This window comes from Anopheles marshallii, chromosome 2 (assembly GCF_943734725.1).
Source record: "Anopheles marshallii chromosome 2, idAnoMarsDA_429_01, whole genome shotgun sequence".
Classification (NCBI taxonomy): Eukaryota; Metazoa; Arthropoda; class Insecta; order Diptera; family Culicidae; genus Anopheles; species Anopheles marshallii.
Genome location: NC_071326.1, coordinates 23,998,667 through 24,020,724, shown reverse-complemented (window position 1 = coordinate 24,020,724; position 22,058 = coordinate 23,998,667). Strand labels below are relative to the sequence as shown.

Sequence of the window (22,058 nt, the reverse complement as noted above, 5' to 3'; positions counted from 1 at the left end):
CTCATTAAGTTTCATGTGTCGGATTTTCTTATCTAAATTTGATAATAATTTTATTACTATTTTATTACCCACTCTCGGCGCGTCGTTTTCCGGTTCGAGGGCAACTCTTTCTCTTTCGGTACGGGATTTGACTTGTTTTGTGTTAAACCTTCTTGAGGGTTTTTTTTTCGTTATGTTGTTATTCATCTTAATCTTTGCACTGAGCGGTGAGGAAGCATAAAAGTTGATACATTAATACACACAGGCACGCACACATTGGCACATAGCACTAACACACATTTAACACCGATCGATTTCGGTGGACCAGTGGATCAAAATAATCGCGCGATTAACAGTAAAAAAAACTATACAGTTTTTTATATTCCCTTTCGTCCTTTTTGTCGCCCGCCCAATGCTGTTGCAGCAGCTGAAACGATCGCGAGCAGGCAAGTGTGGATCGAGGATCGAGCAGCTCTCCTGATAAGTGAGTGACGGACTGATCGTCCGGATGTCGCTGCGGAGCGGGTCGTAAAAACTTTGGTGAACTGTGCGCGTTTATAGCTTGTTGCGCTTTCGAGCTGTAGATGATTTCGCTTGAGATGTCTTGTTTTACTTCCCGCTCGCCGCACCATCCACCACGCCCTCGACCGGGCAAACAATCATCATCGGGTTTTGGGAAGATTCGACAACGACGGCGGCGCGGTTCTTCCGCTCGCGGGATTTTATGGCATTTTTATCAATGCTTCGCTGTGTATGTGGATGGGCACGCTCAACCATCGTCACCCCATCGGTATGGAAAATATTGTGAAGCCAGCACAAAGCACACAGTGCACAAACCCATCATTAGTTAATTAGGCCGCCAAGGGGTCTTTCAGGGACGGCATTGCTGCTGCTTTTTTTTCAGGAAGCCCCCTCGGAAAGTGTCCCCGAACGTGGCCGCCGTAGTGCTTCGCGGAAGGGCGAAATCCGAAATCATTCGGGTGGGCCGGCCGTACGGGGGCAGTGTTTGTTTGCGGGCGCGATCATGAGAATCGACATAATTAACCGTGAGTTTAATGTCTCTGTCTTCGCAGAAACCCGATCCAACCGACGCTGATAAGACGCCCAGCGACAGCAATGATCGCGTACGAGCCGCGCTGTATTCGGTTGCACCATCGCCATCAAGCCTCGGATCAGATCGTCACCCGTTCCTGTCTCGCTCTCACTGCCGGTTGGCTGATTAGAGTGCGGACACTCTAGACAGAAAAATGGCTTAATTTAAGCACAAAACCGGTAACGCTTCCACTAATTATTTGCCCGCTCGCGATCGTCCATCAACGCAGCATCTGCACCCGGTCGTTCAATTAGGCACGTAAAGTGTGAGCCATCGGACACCCCACTCACCTACCATTGCTCGCTAGCCTAACGTGCCATCGAGGGTGCCACGGATTTCGAATCCGTTCCGATCGGGTCGAACCTGGTGTAGTAATTGCACCGCCATACCAGAACCGAAAACTTTTCCCGTAATGCTTCCGATGCCACACGGTTTTTGGCTTAGTAGTAGTACACACCCCGTGTGCCCGTTTGGCCGCTGTCGAATGAGTTTCTAATTAGGCAGATGGTGTGATGGTGGGCTTTGATGAATTCATTTCTTTCTCACACGTGGAATACAAGCGGAGGGCTCAAATTGGTGTTCACTTACGAACCTTGCTGAGATAATTTGTGCCATGGGAAAACTAGCTCCCATTTTGGTTTGGAAGAAGTAGAAGCATGTTGGTTTTAATAGCTAAGTATACTTTTACCGCTGGTAAAGCGCAGAAACGATTAAAAGTTTTTCGATCTGTTTATGGGCCTTTTTTTTTCTTTGGAAACACACTAATTTCATCACATTTGCTGCCTGACTGCACAATGGTGAGTGGCTCGTAGCGGGAAAGGAATTGAACAGTTTTACAAGAATGCTGTATGCTTTTCCTGGGAAAATCAAAAGCCAAACATTAGTAAGATGTGTGGGAAAATGGTTTGACTTATTTTGCAAAGATTTTTTAAACACTTCAATTACTCCCTTTCAGCCATTTTGTGATGTGGTAGGAAGGATATTTACTGAAAATGTATTTAAGATGGAGCGAAATGGTAACCTTTATATTAGTTATTTTAGATCATTTGTAGTATAGTCTGAGTGAAACAATCTGTGTCTGGTCAATTAATTTATCAATTGTGAATTGTGTATCAGACATCTGCAAAATACCATATTCCTTGTCCATCTAATTTATCTTTTTAAAGGATTCAATTTAATCTTAAACACCAACCAAGTAGTAAATGAAATTATATAATTCATTCCAACTTAAACTAAATATTGAAACATAAAAGAACAAAAACTCTAGAGTTGCTATTTTAGCTAAAACATTACTTGCCTAAACCTTGTTTTTTACATATTGGTCTCATAAAAAATACAAAGCTTCCTAAATTCAAAGTTTTTGTTACATTAAAGTTAAAGTTAAAACAAAGGTTAAAAAATACATTTCATATACTTTGAAACGCCCACTTACAACATTTGTGTTTAAAGGATACATGAGCAAATGCATTAATTCGTTCTCAATAATTCCTTTCACCATTTGAAGCAATGGTGTCAAGTTTGTTCAACGTTCAAAATTTGTCAAGTTGGCTCAATTTTTAAATACCCACCACAACCTCATCCAGTTGGTTAGTCTCTCCCACCAACTAAAAGTACCACACGTTTTACCTTTCTACTGTAGCCAATATAAAACAAGCCATAAACTTAAGAGGCGTATCACTCTTCGTCCCAACATTCTTCCATAATTTACCCCCGAAACAACTGACACAAAAAAAAACTCTTCCATCGCTCGAACACTCACCTTCGAGGGCTCATCTTAATGTGGCTCGTCAATTGTTCACTTTTCGCCTGCCGTATCGTTCATCTTCCGTACAAGATCACGGGACTACCAAATATGTTTCACCCGTACTAAACATCACCCAAGCGCGATCGTTCCCACCGGCAACGTGCGGATGGGGAAGCGAAATTACGGAAGCACCGCACAAGGGAAAACAAATATTTGGCCTGTAATATATCGTGCTTCCTTTGCTTTTTTCGTTCTATTTTTTTTTTTCGACCGGTCAACGGCTACATCACAATGAGGCATCCTTTCGCCCAACCATTACTACACCCCTTCCTGTTTGGGTGTGTTATTTTGTTCGTTTTTTTTTTTTACATTTCGGACTGCGATACCCAAAAGCGCAACCCATAAAATCACCATCCTCGTCACCATCCCAACCATCATCATCATCATCATTATCATCTTGAAGTGAAGCTTGATGAGCGCACCGTATTAACAGCTTCGGTGCAGGTAGTTATTCGAGGTACTGCGATTTTGACGAGCCCGTGTTGAAAGGATCGCTCATTGAGTGCAAAAAGAATTTACCCAAGTTGACCACAATCATCCGCACCGTAGGTTGAGCGAAGGAAGCAGCAGCAACAATCATACACAAGCACAACTACTGCTCACGGGTTTCGTTCCAATTGCTGACGCTGGCAGATCCTTTTTCCGGACCAAACCAAGCTCACGTTTCCTCCACGCTTCCAGTCGAATGAAATGATACCCACCGTGTCTCGTACGTGTAGCGCTCGATCGATTCTACCCCCACCGTTTCTAAAGGTGACTCCGGCCACAGCGGATCGTAGCCGATCTTTCGTTCGCCTCGCAGGCGTCACGCTGGTTCTCGTCGCCAACGTTTTCACCGAAGTATCGCCGAAGCAGTGCTGGTGTTCGATTTCCGCGTTCGCTTCCACCCGGCATTTCTCATAAATATTTCATGTTTAACGTGTTGATTTATTTGTAAATAAGGCAAAGTTTATGCCCATGATGTTTTAATTAATAAGTGGTAAATTTGTGTAATTTTATTCCTCGTGCGCACAGGCAAACTGGCAAAAAAACGATGACGACGGTTGCGAAGAAGCAAAGAAAACAGCACGAGAGAAGTGAGCGTTCAGCGCAAACCGACCTCCCGGTCGTCGTAGTCGTCGTGCTGCCATGCAATAAAACGGTCACGCAAAGCTAACACAAAACATCCTCCATTACCGATCGATTGTGGTCAAAAGTGCAGGCCAGGGAACTTGAAGGGCAAGGAAGAGATTGACTTTAGCGTTATCAGAACACGACTCGGGTGATGGTTTAATGATCATCATAATAATTGGAGCCGTGGTTGGTACCGTTTCAGACATACGATTTGCTAGTTTTACTATTCTATTTCATAATTCCTAAGCCCAACCAGCAGGTTCAACACCGACCCAGGGAATGGGACACGAAATCAGCTTAAAATAAGTTTATCACCCTGGCGCCACTTTGACATCATTTATCCAATTACCTTCAAACGGCCACATTCATCGTCTTCCAATTTTCTCACCTTTCCGCCACCCACTCAAGACCCACTTCCTCCCGCTGGAGTTTGTTCAGAACGCTCTGTGAACCCTCAGGAAGCCCCATCCGAACGCGGAAGACGATAGAAACCTCACTAGCGCGTACGTGTCTGTGGGAATTAAGATCTCTTCAGGGTCCGATTTTTGGACGATTTTGTAGACGAACACAATCCGTAGCACACATGGTAGCGTCGGTCGCTCGTAGTTCCCTTCCAGACCCTCGTTGCCGATAATTGTTGGTTAAGGTTCGACGATTAAACTACAACTTTGCTGTACCGAGTGGTAGCTCGGCTGGGCAGAGGACTCTGCCCAAGGACTTCGAGTTCCCTTTGACATTTGATACGGTCGCGTGGTGGTGCAAGGGTAGGCAGAAACACGTAAGGGGGGTGTAAAAAGCGGTGATAATGATTTACAATCTCCCGTGGCGTCACCATCGCTGATAATACAACAGTACACCGGTCTGCCCGCTAGCAGCACACACTTTGAAGAGGAACCTCTATCCTCTAAAAACCCCGCGTACTGATGCGCGGCAGATCGTCTCACTTGGCGCTTGAACCGAGCGCGATCCACTTGTTTTTGATAGGTTTCATCATTGGGAAGCGCTTTTTAGTTTGTTTAGCTTAGTCCCTGGTAGTAAAATGCAATCCCCACAAAGCACTTGTAGCTTTACGTTGTGTAATAATGTTGATATTTGGTTGCCCTTTTCAAAACCCAAAAATGGCGGCCCCGCAAAACATTAGCTGGCTCGTTGCCTCGGGAGGCCAGCAACACTGTGCCATATTCAACAAGATTAAAATTATGGGTTCCATAACCGATGACCGGCTGGCACTTTTTAAACAGATTATACTAACACTCGTTACGCTTTCGAATGGGACCGCGTTGGTAAGCTCTTATAGTTTAACCTGTCTGTTTGATGGAATTGCTTTAATTTAATAAATTGCAATACTGCTAAGTAGTTCAATAATACTTGTTTTAATGTTTTAAAGTTGTCAACAATCTATCTAACTTGAATTCGATTTTATTTGTTGATTTTATTTTGGGTTAAATGGTTCAAGTTTTATAATAACTATATGGCCTTTGAAACGAATATGTATGTCATATTGATTCGATCGATGGTAAATTCACATTATAAAAATATAAACACAATAGATTTTTGACGATATTTGTGTTAGTCTATTAAACTGGATTATCTCAATTAAATAGTCATCTCAGTTAAGGAATTTGTCACTAGCGAAAAATTAATTTTGTCTTTGTATGCGTATAATCGATTTACAATTCGTCTTAAAACACAATAAGTTTTAAAGCTTCTTGATTTATTTTATTGTGCAAATAAACTTATTAGCAAAGCTCCTGGCATTCATTATTGAAAAAATAACTGAATTTGAACGTCAATATTTTTATTTACACGTTGTTTACATTGCTTCCAATCTTAAAAAAATCTATTATAAATTATATATAGATTGATGATTTAATACTTATACTATAGTCACAATTAAATATGATTATGCTTAAGCGAATGTAAAATATGTTAACTCTGTGTGGTGATGATGGATATGAGGTAGTTCTCTTATTTTTGCTTTTTACCACAGTCAACTTCAACTTTGTTTTATTTATCCTGAAATAAACAGTTGTCTATATTTTTAGGTCACTGACAGTACACCCAAAATGAATGTTTATTTATAATAAAAAGAATATTAACAAGAATAAGAAAAACAAACATAACACACCTTGAATTATTACTCTTTTTGCAAAAAAAATAAAACCTCATAGATAAATTTCCCTCCTCAATTAATACGCCCCCTATCACATCGTTCAACATAAAATTAGCGTTTAATCTACACCCGTTAGGTCTAGATTCAACGCAGGGCCAGATTTTTGTCACGCACATTTACACCTCCCCCATGCGCACGAATGATGCAATCACCGGGAAGCTCACTGGGAATGAAAAGCAAAACAACGAACGCCTTGATGAAGTAGAGCTAATTAATTGCTCTTATCAGCGAATACGATCGCAAACACGAACCGGGCCCCGAAGGTCTGGTCCGTCTGAAGGTTAATTCCTGTCGTTTTCACTTCACCCGGCAAGGCTTAACCGCTGACAGCAGTTACGCGTTGAAAGTATGGACGAGCAGGAGAGCAACAAAAAAAAACACCCAACAACACAAAAACATACATTAATTAAACAAATAAAGACAATTATCATCTAAATCAATCTTGACAACGGGCTTTATTCGTACGGTGTTTTAATTTGTCTCAGTAGGCGAAAAAAACAATACACTCGCACGCAATTGCGCAGATTGATGGAAATGTGTGTTTTAGCGTTCTTTACGCATAGAAATGTCACGACCTTGAACAACGACAAACCGCACCTCGTTGGGCAACTAGTGTGCCGAAATTGCGACCACAATGGAGTGTCATTATTGGGCGCAGAGTGGCCAACAAACAACACAGTAGACCGCTGTGATACGAATTTAGTTATAGCCGTAATCGAACTGACACATGACAGCGGATTACAGCCAACGGGTGACACTTTGGTTTCGCTGTAAGCATGGCAGAAATTAAAGCGTAAAAAAAACCACACGATCTAAAAAGAAAATAAAGGCTGTACCAATTAAAATAACAGAAACGTCAAGGAAAGAACAACGAGCCTTTCCACCAGAAAGGCAAATAAACACAAATGAACTAGACCAATTAAAGAATGAACTTATAACAAGCGCTTAATGGCAGTATCATAAATAAAGCGAGCGTTTATATACACTCATCATGCCGGAGAGAGAGAGAGAGAAAGAAAAGAAACGTACCGAGATTAAACCTTTCAGTACGAAACGAACAAAAAGACATTGCAAAACAAGGCAGCAAAGCTCTCACCTCCGGTATTTTTTTGAACTTAATTCGTTTCGATCGATAAATACGTCCCAGCTACTGAACGATCTTTACATACAAACCAACGGTTTGAAACAGTCCGCAGCATCCGCATTGGGAAGAAAACGGGACACGATCCCTCTCTTTCTCACTCTCTCTCTCTCTCTCTCTGTTTATCCCACATACGAAAGGAAAAATGAAACTGTATCCACCCCGCCAACATTGAACGGTTCGTTGGAAAAACTAGGGAAAAAAGAAACATAATTTCACTGGAAGCAATTTCCCAAGTACATAATGTAAACGGGCGCCCGTTCGTGCAAGCTCCGCCCACTGGCTTCGACTCCACCGCACAATATGGCGCATGCGTGTGTGTGCGTGTCCGCTTCCATATACGGCCACACAAAAGAAACGCGCGCGCGAGAGCTTGCGGAGAAAACCCGCACCATTCGACGCTTCATTCCGAGTTATGCGTTCGCTGTGCGCAGATCGATCGATCGTCTCCGCGCGCCTGGTTGTGAGCATTTCGGCTGTGTCGTGGATTAGCGTTGTGAAGGAAAAGGAAAAAACAAACAAACGTGCCCTGTTTTTTTGTTCTTCTTCATCATTATCAGTGTTCAATGCAAGGTGCATTCGAGAGCGTACCGGTGCATATTTATAAAAGCGTGTTGCGGAGTGTTTGAAGAAGTGTGAAATTTTGTGGGATGAAATTTCACCACTAGTGCGTGTGTGTGTGTGTTTTACGCTTACAAAACCTCATTCGTTGCACGCATCTGCTTGTTGCGAAGATCAATCGTTTCCTGTGACGTTTCGGTTGTATTTTACTGTGTACTGATATTGTTTTTGAAAAGAGAAACAAAACATAATAAGAAAAGTTAATTTAAATCGCAAACCCAAAAGAAAAACAGGGAACTCGAACCACCCCGATACTCCTACGTGCGTTTGGTTCCGATACCGTGTGGTAGCCTTGGTGTACTCGTTGGTGATGCTCATTTAAAGTGTCCACCAACAGCGTAGCAGTAGCAGCGGCAGCAAGACAACACACAAAATTGAGCCGAAAACGAGTGCCGTTCGCGAGCGTACAGGCCCGACGAGAGCCGCCACCTTCATGATCGACACGTGCCGCACGGAGGAGAAGGTGTTCAAGATTGCCACCAACTACAAGATGCCGACGCTGCAGCCCCGCATCGGTTTCAGCATCGACTCGATAGTCGGCAACACTACCCCGAAATCGCCCCCCTCCCCACCGCACACCATCACCAAACAGGAAACGGTGACCGGGGGTGGCATCGGTGGTGGTCCCACCCAACGGACGCCCAGTCCGCTCGCGTCCGAAAGCTACTCGGTGCGGTTGAACCGGCTGCAGAGTCTATCGCCACCGCACAACTACAGCATCACCCGGCTGCCGGAGAGTCCCCAAAGTCTCGAAGGAAGTCACGCCAGTGTCCGGTCGCTCGAAGCACTGCAGTCGCGCCTTTCGCCCCCGGTCAACCACACCAGCCCGGGCGCCATACCGCTCTCCCTCAAGCGTCCCCGCAGCCCTTCGCCGCCCGTTTCCCCACCGCCACCGCCCGGCGCGGTTGGGATGGGTGGTATCGGGTCTCAGGGTGGACCGCACCAACCACCGACCGGTCCGTCGGTAGGACCGATCGTGGTGCCGGGCCTGCCGCCCGGCCTGGTGCGGCCCTTCCCGGTCAGTCCCTCGCAACCACCCACCCATCCCGCGCACCCCACCGGACCGGGTCAACCCGGGGGACCGCAGACGGACATTAAAACGTTGCCGCCGTTTCTACACACGCCCGAAATGGTGCAGGCCGCCCATAATCAACACTTCCTGGCCGCCCAGTTTCAGGCGGCGGCCCTTGCCCACGCCCAGGCCGGTCAACCCTTCCCGCCGCATCCGGCCGCCGCCCATCTGCACAATCCCAATCTGCCACCGAGGGATAGCTACCCGCTGTATCCGTGGCTGCTCAGTCGCCATGGACGCGGAGTGTTCCCGATCGGATTCCCTGGAAGTAAGTGTCTGGAATATTTATTAGGATGATCTTAAGCTTAAAACCTAAGCTATTTAGCTCTAGAACTATGAAGGGTTTAAAGAGTGTTTATTGATAACAAATACCTCAAGAATGTTGACAAGGTGAGCAACAAAATAGCTCATGAAATTGAACAAATATCAAACAGTTTTTGATGAAGAACCTCTTCGTCAGCTGAACGATATAGTTTAACACTTGAACTTCCCAACGTTCAAGGCATTTCTGTTGGCAAACAATTTGCAAGAACTGGCTCATGTTTCCATGTTCATTATAATTAACTATTAAAGTTTAAATTCAGTAGATTTTTTCAGCTGCAAAAATTAATGTCATTAAATTAAACAAGTAACAAAAAAGTTTTTCATTCCCGTCCTTTTATTGCAACTCCCATTAAAGCCGTCGGGAATCGGTGCCGTGTGGCTATGGAGTACGAATTTTACGCTCCCGAAACGATTATTTACGGTTGCTCAAGGAGTCTTGATTTCGTTTCTTCACTTTCAACAACTTCTTCCTCAATTTCTGGCACGGATTACAAAAAAACAACAACGTTAAAATGAACAAAAGCTGTGACTCTTGTAAATAAAACCGAAAACCCTTAATTGGAATCCCACCGTAGGGAATCTATTTTTGATGAACCCTTAGAAAGGTGCTGGAAAGGATGATGGAAGGAGATGAAAATCTATTCTTTGAGCTACGCTATTCCAGGAATGGACATTACGGTGGCATACCCACTTATCTCGGGGTTGCTTTTGCTTTCCATTTTCTTTTCTTTCCCTGTGAGGTTTTTTTGTTGCGCTGCAGAGAAAAGTGTGCCCACACACTGCAAACAGTACACCTTTTCCCGGGAGTTGCCTTTTAATCGGTGCAGGTCGTTAAAAAAGAGATGATTCTGATCTAATTAAGATACTTCTTACCTGTGTTACATGAATTGGATGGGTTATGGTCCTATTTTATTGCTGCATGTATACCCTTTAACAATAAAATGCGCATGATGTCCTTTCCAAGATTTGATGACAGTTGTTTGGATGAACCATACACTCATGCTTTTACATTTTATGGTACAACAAATGCAATTAAAAAGGCTCATCCGTAAGGATACGAACGGAACATCAAGTTGCATTTTGCTGCACAGAAGCTAGAACAGCGCTTATTTGCGAGGAGCATGACGAGAGAGAGAAATATTATGATAAACCCATCCATCCGGACGAAGCGCAGGAAATAAATAATAAATCAACAAATGAAAACTAAAAAAACAAACCCCGCAACGCGACAGATGTGATACAAGCGTTTTAAACTACCACGAGACGAAACTAGGAAAAAGTCGCGGTAGAAAAAGAAAGTGAAACAAACGCACATGACACGGCCAAAGCTGCTCGTTTTATCGATCGTGTGCGCACGGTTCTACACACGATCAGCTTCCGATCGTACCGGCACCAAGTTTCTTTACACATTTCTTTCGATTAACTTTCGTTCGATTAGCTTACCAACCGCATCAACCACCGGAGCCTGTTAATAAAATGCTCATTTATCACTAATTTATCACCTCTCGAATGAAGCGGCAAGGTTGCGCGCGGAAGATCGCCAACCACCGTGGATAAGGCCCAGACGATCAAGGGAGAGAAAAATAAGGCAAACATTAACACCACCGCTCGGCAGTGGTTGGAAGGTGGATTCTTCTTTTTTTTTTTTGGTGTTGGAGACGAACGAAATGTTCGTCGCAATGGGCAACGCACATGCACATCGCCCGTCAGGGAGTCAGTTCGCGCCCACCGTCAAGCTAATGGCACGGACGCGTTCTTCATAATTTCAACGGATGCTGAAGCAATAAATCGAATTCCACAATTTATACGCATTTTAACGACCAGCGTCCCGGGCCAAAATAATTTATGCCACTCTTCTTCAAACCGCTCTGGATTCATTTGTCTGTGTGTTTGTGGTTCAGTTACTGGCTTTTTATTTTCGCTTTACACCACGAGAGTTAATATTAAAGCTGTTGCGTTATTTTTTTTGTTGCTCTGGTTGCCTTTGCATTCGTTTTGCTCTCCAACCCCTAGGCGCTTGTTAGTTTTGTGTGTGCTCCCTGCCTTTTTTTCCTCTCCACATTCGTTCTTAACATCTCCAAACCCAACCACGAACATACAACAATCCTCCTGCCCCCCAAAAAAATGTGCTAATACGAAAAAGAGCACAAAAGCGTAACTTCACACACAACTTCACATTCTTCGTTCTGGTCTGCTCGTGTCGTAAGAGACGGTACACGGGCGCATGTTTGTCCCGCTCGATGGAATTTTAAGTGCACAATTACACCGCCATTGTACAGGAAACGCCAAAAACTTACGCTCACCATCCGTGAATGTGACACCGTAAAGGACATGACTGGGGCAAGTTGTTTACAAATGTATGCACTTTCCTTACAGGCCACAAATCCCTACTCCCGTCGTGCCTTCGGGCGAAGCGGGAGGGGTTCGTTGTAAGCTTCGCTTGTTGCTAAATTATCACATCACAACCGAGTGCATAAACGATTAGAACGAACGAAGGTGAAGAAGGTTATAAAGTGCGTGGACATGCGTGAGGTGGAATAGTAAAAAAAAAATGGAACACCACTTTTGGGTGGGTTGGAAGAGAAATTTAATTATTTCGCCACTTAACGCCACCATTAGTGGGGGGAAATGAAATCTTCAAATCATTTTTATGCATCCTGCACTTAGCCGGCCATAAAAATGTGTGGTTTAAATAATAATTTTGTTCCTTTACGAACGCATCCAATTGAATGCTTGTTGAAGTGTGGCTGGTAACAAATTTTCCAACCACAACCACTCTCTCGCTGCACGTGGCGAGATCTTTCCTTGCCTCACTTATCAAATTAAAATATCAAAACACGAAAAAAAAAAATCACTGACCAATAAAAAGCGACGGAGGTTTGTCCTTTCTCTTTCTTCCCTCCATCACCGTGGAACAAAATCAAGCCATTAATTTATGGCGATGAAACTAAATTAATGAGATATTCAGTGCCGATATTGTGCCCCTCAAGGCGTGAGCTTGATTTCTTGGCCTTTTTTTCCTTGACTCCCAAAACTTGTCATACTTTGCTTCTCGTAGGCTTTCCAACGCTTACTCACAAACTGTTACGAACCGGTGAAAAATGACTGGGAAGAATGGAAGGGGAGATCCACCGTAGGGATCGTCTGACGCCACAAAAACAACCCCGTAGATTCAGCTTGTTCGCGCAGTTCCTCTTCATTCATAATTACACACCCCAAAAGCCCCAAAAACGGCAGACTAAACACGCAATGGCAATGAGCAAAAAAAAAGACACGGAAAACCAAAATGAAAAGAGTGTGTCAAAAGGTGGTGTTTTTTGAACAACGAACATTTTGCAAGCCTTTTTACGAGCCTTCTAATCGTCAACGATTGAAGCTTGATTTCGGCTTGATCTTTAGCTTGATCCGTAAGAGAGACGATCGCGGACCGTCTCGATCGCATTGTAAATCGCGCTCGTGTGTGTGTGTTTGTGGTGGTTGACCAACAAACAAATTGATCTACCATCTCCGACCCTGGCTTATGCATCTACCTTTCCTTTCCCCTCCCCCTCTTTACTCAACCCCTCATCCCCCCCAAAACAAATCCCAATTCCTTCCGTTTCGGTCGTTAATTAATTATGCACTAATTTAGTTCCACGTTTATGCCACTTCGTTGGTTTTCTTCACCCTTATTCCACCCGTTTCTACCAACATTCCCTTTAATTGCTTGTTTTGGTAGGTGTTTACGGGCGCGTGTATGTGTACCGTGGGTTTTGCGAACGAGTGCATCTCGAACGCACATCCGGTGGCGCCCAATCGCATCCCACAAATCATTCGCAACCAAAGAAGAAGAAGAAAAAAACGGTTATTAGGCAGAAAGGCAAAAGAAAACATTGCTAAAGCAAATCGCGCCTTCATGTAGGGTAATAATGGAACAAAAAAACTGAACACCAATGCCGCTCTGCCGAGCTGATGATGAAATATTCATTTGCTGCAAAAAAAGCTACTCAACAACCGTTCCGTTTCACGATCATGTGTGTGTGTGTCTGTGCTGGAAGGGAGAAAAAAAATCTACAAATAATAAACTCAAACTAAATAGCAACAAACACGGGCAGACGGAACGTATCAAAATATTATAACCCGATGCATGATAACGAAGCTCTCGGGCTGGAGAGAGCGCAAAGAAATATAAACCACCGCAAACAAATAACAAAAAAAATCACACAACACAACTTACGAGCCGTGTATGTGAAGTGAAGGACAAATAGAGAGAAAAAACACAATGTTCAAACATCCAAAGATGCATCAAAGAAGTGTGTGAAGTGTGGGGGGGGAGAAGAGTGAAAAAATTATGAATTTTAAATGAAAAAACGATCTTATCGATCGTACCCGCTTATTGTTCTTGCTTGCCCGACACGAATGGGGCTCCGAGAGAAACAGACATCAACACGGTTTGAATGGAAGGTGCTCATGAAAAGGAAAAGTGAAACCAATCATTAGATCACGGATAAAAAGCATGTTAGAAAGGAATCAATCATACCCCCGCCTAGCTCCGGATTCGAATCGTCGTTAATTAAGGTGACATGTCAAGTGACATGGTTAGTACGGTGGCGACGAACCTGCCGCAGTCAAAAGACTGAATCGCTCGCAAGATCAACATGAAACGTTGCACTCTTTTTTGCTCCCTTTCTACACCCAACAAACAGTTGCTACTGAATGATACTGCATGTTTTATCTCGAAACGCCACAAGAGGGAACGCAAACACAAACTTGCCTAATGATCCATTCAAATCATGCGACCAATTGGTCCAACAATAAATGCGATCGATTTGGTACGGATGCTTGAGGGAGTCACAATTGGCCCGCTAAACACTTCTTCTCAATGGGCAGTCAACCACACACACACACGCACAATTTGTGAGTAAAAAACAAAACAAAAAACAAAAATAAAGACAAAAAAGCAACAATTCCTACTACCATTTCAACGCTCGCATCACTCAGCAGTTCAAAAGGCGCGATCTCGATCAAGTGTTACCAGTTGGTTGTGGAATTGAATTATCTAAATTAACTTAATTTTCAACTTCTCGCCTAGTTCCCTCTGGGGTCGATCCGCTGCAAATAAAAAAAAAAAAAAAAACAAGGTGGAGGCGCGATCGCGTCCCACCCTTTAGAGTGCCTAGAGAGGAGGGAGGGTTGTAAAGTTTTTCCCTACCCACCACCAAACCATCCAACCACGCACAATGATCGCGCGTTCTCTTTTCTTCACCCTCGTGTCGAGTGACAGACCGTGACACACACACCGAAATGGCTGGCTGTTCCGGAAAGGTGCTACGATCGCGTCACAGTGATACGTTTATTTTAATTGAATTACGCGCAGCCAGCTACAAGCGCGGCTCGTTCCGTTTCGGCCGCTCATGGTCGCGGCCAACAATCCAATCATGGTGCGGTGGAGTTTAGCCTTTTTTTTTGTCCGTGTTATTATTCCCTTCCTGCTCGCTACCAGAATTTCTGTCCGGCTTGATGTTCACGACGTTTGTTTCTACAGCACAAAAGCAACGCCATTACGCTTTTGCTTCCCCTTGGTGTTGTTTTTTGTTGTGCTATTCACGGGTGGAAAATGTATTAATTAGTGGTGCTTGGAGTTGATTAAAAGGTAATTACGCCTGAATGCGCTGGTTTAGCAAAGGGGGGGATTTGGTTGCATTTTCTATGCAGTGCTGTTCACTGTCAACCCCGTTGAAATGGGTGGAAATTGGCCGTAAATCCAAACCGTGTTGATTGCTTTTTAATTGCTGCGTGTGAGAATACTCTAGTGCTAGAGATTTGAAACGTTTCTGGAATCGCATTAGGATGTAGCAACTAATTGTGAATCATCTTTGTTTTGTTGCACATTTTGTTTGTGTAGCTTCACCAAAAAAAAGCTTTTTATTTCATAAGGTTATTCCATTTTTTGTGTGAAATGAAATTAAAGAAAGAGTCGAATTTTTACCATCCAACTATTTGCGCTAGTAACGTTTTCAAGTCGGGGAACGGGTTGACCCCATAAATTGCACATTTCAATACCGGCCTTCCATTAAAAACTCATTTACACATGCAAGGCGGAAACCCCGGAATCTGCCCACTGCCTGCCATTCCCCTATGTTGCCCACATCGAACAAAACCGTCGTCGACGGGCTGCAGATGCATGCGAAAGTCCTTTTTTCGATTCGGTGCATCGAACGCAGAGGGAACAGCAGGCCGGTGTTAGTTGGGCACCGTACAACTTCCATTAAAACACGCCTCTGCGAGTGCAATATATTGTGCCGTAATGATATATAATTATTTAATTACATGTACCGTGAACACTAGTTTGTGTGTTAAACGTAATAGACTTGCTGCTGCTGCTGCTGCTGCTGCTGCTGAGCCGTTTTAAGTGTATAGTATGTTTTAACAAATGTTTCACACACTGATTGCACCTACACAGCAAACGCACACCTCGCGTGCGTGTGCGTTGGTTCCAGGTCGTTGCATTTTCATTCCGTGTGCGTTTGTTGCCTTCTTGTTGCAGGGTTTTCGTGTGCCGGGTGGTAAATAATGGAACTGCTTCTTTATTGAACTGAAATGTGTAGAGCTAGATCTGGAGTTCGTGGAGTTCTTGGAATCCACATCTTATAAATCTAGACTATCTGTTGTCAGGCGAGAAAGCTTTACTCAAAATCCTTTTCAACTTCCAAAAGCTCCAAAAGGTGTAAAGGAGTCTAGATCTACCTTAGATATGCTATCTTAACTTGAATGCATTAATGTTTGAACATTTGACTTTGAATGGACAAATTGGAGGTGTTTCTGGACTCTTTTAGAGGTTAAGATAAAATATGGATCTGGAATTCTTGGAATTTTTAAACCTAAGATCGTTTCTGTTTATAGCATTCAGAATGCAGGATCTTAGAAGGATTTTAGTGCAAAGAATTCCCGATCTACCTCAGTACATTCTAAATTAACTTGAACTGAATCCAAAAATCTAGCCTACTCCAACTTTACTACTTGAGTTCCCCCTGTATATGAGAAACCCTGTATATCCCGAATACTTCATTAGTCTACTACATCATATTAGTCGACTCATTCACGCCGTATCACGTGTCAGGGTGCCAAATACTGATGAACCATTTCGTCTCTTCTGCTGTCTCCTCCACAGACTACCTCATACCGTTCCGCAAATCGAAGCGCGTCCGGACCGCATTCTCACCCTCGCAGCTACTCAAGCTGGAGCATGCCTTCGAGAGCAACCACTACGTCGTCGGTGCGGAGCGCAAGCAGCTGGCCCAGAATCTAAACCTCTCCGAGACGCAGGTAATTTTGCCACCATCCCCCCAAAAACTATACTTCTACGTAAATCTTGTGCCGCGTGTACCCTGCCCGAATATCTCCTTTGATGTGTGTGGCGGGAAGCCCCACTATGGACATTCCCAGATTGGGACATATTGGATTCAGTTTTTCGACCAAAGCTCCAAGGCTTTGGCTTGCGATGGGAGGGAGGAAAAAAACGCTAGTCTAACGAGTCGTTTATAAGGAGCTTTATGTGGCAAACCCCAACCCCTACACGATCGCTAAGAGGGTCGCTCAGCCAGAGTAAATTAGATTAAATTACATTTATATCCCTACTTCACTCATAATTACCTGAACTCCCCTTACTGTTCGCTTTTTTTCGCTTGACATGCTTTCCTGGCCGTGGGTGAGTTGTGTGATCATTTGGTTGACTTGCAATGTTTGCTCCCTCTAGTGAGGCGTAAAAACACGCGCACACACACAAACACATACCTTGATCCGGCCGTTTTACACCTCTATATTCAGCGAGTGACCAGTGTGTGTTTTACCGGCTAATTGTGTCATATTACCAGATGCAACCTAGTGCTGGCTGGGGTGCGTGCATGAGTGACACGCTTTGAACAGGCCGCCATTTTTTTCTGTACCGGCACGCACCCCGTATCCATTTACCTCTGTAATAAGCACCAACCATTTTCTTAACAGTCTTGTGTTTTTTATTGTTTCTTTTATTTCGCAGGTGAAAGTATGGTTCCAAAATCGCCGCACGAAACATAAGCGCATGCAGCAGGAAGAAGGTGGCTCAGGATCGGGCAAATCGACGGACGGTGATCATCAGAATCGGTCCGCCTCCAGCCCAACCGGTAGCTGCGAGGAAGAGGACGATGAAGACGAATTCATCGACATGGACGATTGTCCGAGCGATGAGGAAAATATGCATCACAACGGTTAATCAAACGGACCTACCGAAAAACTACCGTGAGACACCGTGACGTCGTTGACGTTAGTGCCAAAACATTTGCTGTTAGTGACCACATGCAAACAGCGCAATTGTACCCAGTGAGTAGGGCGTAATAGTAGGTTCAGTTAGCTTGTTTTTTTTTTTTGGTAAAATTAATTCCAAAACAAACACACACACACCCGTTGGAAGTGAACGCCATTCGCGGCAGTCCAACACAAACCCAGAGCAATCCCCATTTATTTGATAAGACATGAAAGTATTACCGTGTTTTCCTCACGTTGTTTGTACATTTGTCTAGGCTATTGAAGAAAGATAAGAACGAACCGTAAGCAAACAGGACACGATTACCAGAGCAGAGTTTGTTTCTACATTTTGTACGTGTACATAAAGGTCTCCCGGCAGGTTAGGATAGTGTGCGGCAGGTTTTAGTCATATAGTACCCCTTTACACTAAACGCTGCTACTGTAGAAGGTAAACGATCTTCCGATACGAGGCTACGATGGGTTGGAACAGGAAAAGGAAAGGAAGCGAGTGAGAGATGAATTTGTACATTCGGCTACGATTAGCACTAGTAGTGAGTGTACCGTTCCATGCAGTTTCAATTACGACCACCTGGCACACAATCAGCGAAAGCAATTAGTGACCGAGCGGTTAGTAATCTGTAAATTATCGTATTATTTAAATAAACTAGCTATAACGAAAAGCGTTTTTGGGTGTAGTGTTAAACCGCGCGTAATACCCGAACAAATCGCATTGTAATTGATCAATAAACATTAAACAAAAAATTAATTTCCTGCTGGTGGCTTGTTTGTTTCATTTGTATGTATAGTTGATAAAGTGACGTTATTTTATTTCTATTTTTCTATCCTCTTTTATATGAGTTTTTTTTTTGTCTTTTGAGCATAATTGTGTATGTTGTAGTTATAAATGGTTGCTTATTCACTTTACAAATGTTTCTTATCAATTGCTGCACGATTAGATTAATTTTTATATATCTTCACTTCTTTTAATACTAATACTTTTTTTGTTTGTTACTCCTTCTTTACTCTCAAACTTCATTATATTCTTTATTCTTCATTAATATCTAGTTGAGGTTTTTCTTTCTGCTATTATATTGTCATGAGGACACGTTTTATATATTTGTGTTACTTTTTTTTTATATATCCTTGTTTACTATACATCATTAATTAGTTTTGACTTGTTTATTGTTGGTGTTGTTATTGTAAATTGTTAGCTTTCAATTGAAGCTCTCGGCGCAATTAGAGCGCTCAGAAACAAGTTCCATTTCCGAAAGACCCAAAACGCGCAAAGGATTCCAGATCTATCTTCCATGAAATTCCCTTAAAAGCTTTCGCAAATCACATCCTCGTATCGAAGAAACTTTGAACAAAATCGATTTCAGTGCCAAGTATTTCAGATCTACCTAAAAACATTGTGGTTTAACTTGAACTTAATTCAGCAACGGTTCCAACTTTTCTATTTCGAAGTAATAAGCATAAAAGCTTCTTAAATTAAGGAATAATTGCTAAAACAATGGCAGTTCCTTTTGATTTGTTTTTCTTTTTTGCATTTATGTTGTTTTATTAAATTGGATTTAAATGTTACAATTTTCCTGTTCTTTTTCACAGTTTAATTGTCAACTCTTATGTATTTATTTATTAATATCTTCATGTTACCAATCATTTTACACCGTTTATAAATTTCCACTTTCGACGACGTGCATTTTCTAAAAAAAAAAAGCCGGAAACATTCAACCGATACTTCTGAAACGCCCGCTCGTGTTATTTTATTGTGTTATCTTTATTCCACTGTACCCTGGCCGTATCCTTGTTTCGCAAACAAGGCAACCATCATCGTCTCGAGCACGACCCCAAGTGCTGCACGAAACGCACTCTCCGAAGTCATTAGTACCGATCGACACCGTTGCGCCATCGTTTAGGAAGAGATGATGGGCGACGCGGCACGGTTTCGGGGTGAAAATCATTTTGTGCTTTTAAAAGCACATTTCATCAGCAAACGAGCCTGAACCCGGCCCCCCTTCTTCCCGTTGACGCCCCATCCGTGATGGGCTGCTTAAGGCTGCTACCGTTTCTTCAATTTGGCAGTGTAAAGAAATCATCCATCGTTTCGCCATCATTCGGGAGACACAACTCACGTGCAAAGGCACCGTACCCACATGCATAGGCGCATAAGAATAAGTTCGCCAGTCAAGCGGTCGGGCTGAACGTGCATCACCTGGGACGCCCCCCGAGCGAGAGGATGCCGATCGTGGTGCACTTGCCGGGCTACCTTCCCCAAGGAGCACTGGAGCGCTTGTTGCTTTGCGCCTCGAGCGCCCTAAACTGATCCCATTTCGCTGATGCCCCGATTATCGTCAAGTACGCAGAAACCGATTACCAACACGCACCTCGTATGTGTTGTGTTTTTGTCTTCGCTTCTTACCATTTTGTAAGTATCTCTAATCATCGACACTCAGCGTCGTAGTTTAAAGATTTGTGTTTGCTGCTTTGCGCCAACATGTAGCTCCGGCAGCGCGGCTTTGCGAATCCCTTTCGCATGGCTGCAGCGAGCCGCGAAAAAGGATGCTCTTTTTGTGCCGCAACTGAAGCAATGGAGAAAAGGTGACGAAGAGAAAGAGCAAGAGGGGAAGCAAAACACATCACACACACACACACGGTTAAAGGTAGAAAACTATTTGAGCTTATTTTCGTTCATTATCCACACTTGTTTGTAATTTGCCGTGCGAGAAAAACGAGCAGCAATGGATGGAACACCCCCCACCCCCCTCCCACCCGTAACCAGTGTGATTAGTGTCCGCAAGAAGGGGTGGAAGGTGGCTGCCAAAAGGAAGGTGAATAGTTGGGCCCTATACCTCCCCGGATAAGTTGTTGAGCAAAATTTTTCGAAAATTGAACAACCAAACAACAGAAATCACTTTTGCTTCGGCTTGTTTGGCTGCGGGTTCGGTCGGTTTTGGTCGACCCGGCCGACGAAAGCAAATGTGCCCTCGGGGCCCTCGACCAGACCAGACCTGTCCGTTGCGGCCAAATCGTGCCCGGGAAAATGCGGAACACACGGGTGAAAAAGGGCGGTTGGCGGTTTAGCTCTTTTTTTTTCTTTTTGGCTTTTTGTTTCGGAACTGTTTTACTGTGCGTCGAAAGGATATCGAACAGGTTGTGGAATTTGCTGCACAATTTTGGCCCTCGTACGGGTGCGTACGTAACAGTAGAAGAATTGTCTTTTCGTTTTGACCAAAAAGATTAATGTGTCCCGGTTGGATTGAGGATGGAAGCAATTAATAAAATTTAATTCATTCTCGATTATATTTATATATTTTCACCACGTTTTTTCATGACGCGTATTGATTATCGCTCAAAGTATGTAATGTTAGCTTAGTCCCACCGTCTAAATTAGACTCATCTAAACTTAAACAGCTTCTTTAGCCATATGAGCGGGCTTGAGGAGCCCTGCAATCTCAATGTAACGCTTGGGTGCGGAACAGCGTTACTAGTTTAGCAATCTTGTAGTTATTATAGTTTCCTTTGGGATCTAGCGCGATTTTTGTCATTTTTTGCCAAAACATTTCAAAAATTAGTTCACATACATACAATTAAACAAACTTCAAGTAAGAATTAATGATAAATTTAATATAAATAACTATCTATTTTGTAGCTCTCGAAATCCTTTGAATTGCCTTAATTAAAAGTTATTCGTTAACCATAAATTTTAATAATACTGCATCACATTCGTTGCTACTCTTAATAAAGCGCTTTTCATAGATCCCTCCGAAGTATAATAAATTAAACCACAATGATCAGCAAGCACCTTTCTCTGTAAAATACTCTCCGAATGCATCACAGCGTTACAATTTGACGGATTTTGGCCAATCCTTGCAGATTATTTTATCAACGTGCTTCAACAGGCTCATTCAAACCAGAACCACATTTTTAAGGCCTGGTGTTACTCCACTTTCAAAGTTCTCCCCTTTGAAGGAAGCGGGGTGGGGACAAAAGAGGAAGAAAAAAAACCCCTGTAGGAATGACTGTTGCACCCAGCTCAAATAACATAATTATACGTTATAAAGTATTTTAGATTATACGTAATATACAAGTGATAATCATATCTTTCTCGCATTCCCTTTGTTTGGCAGTTTCGCAGTTCATGTCCACCAGTGCCCCACAACGTAACGCCACCCGCCGCCATTTGGTTTTTCGCATTTCGCGATCCGAATCACAAACGCACCCGGCCACTCGGTGGTGGTCCGCGTCGTCCCTGGTGCGGTTCCGCTCCATGGTGTCTACACAACTGCTGTACGATTGTTACGAACAATCCGTCGCCACCAGCGTATCCCTTTCTAACGAGCCCATGCCGCGATTGCGCGTTGACAAACGGATGGACCGTGCGGGGTGGGTCGTCTGTTGCGTGCGTGTGCGACTTGTTTTCGGTACTCGATTTAATTAACGATACACATTTCAACGCATTTTAGTGTGGTCTAGCAG

The 22,058-nt window shown here is 43.5% G+C and overlaps 1 protein-coding gene across 1 annotated transcript; it reads left to right on the top strand.

Annotated features, from left to right (window-relative positions):
- The first annotated feature begins 8,357 nt into the window (after positions 1-8,357).
- On the top strand, positions 8,358-17,550 carry LOC128719505 (homeotic protein empty spiracles-like). The gene is made up of 3 exons (XM_053813131.1): positions 8,358-9,264; positions 16,471-16,625; positions 17,338-17,550. Exons 1-3 carry the CDS (start codon positions 8,358-8,360, stop codon positions 17,548-17,550), a joined length of 1,275 nt encoding a protein of 424 aa, XP_053669106.1.
- Positions 17,551-22,058: the final 4,508 nt, after the last annotated feature.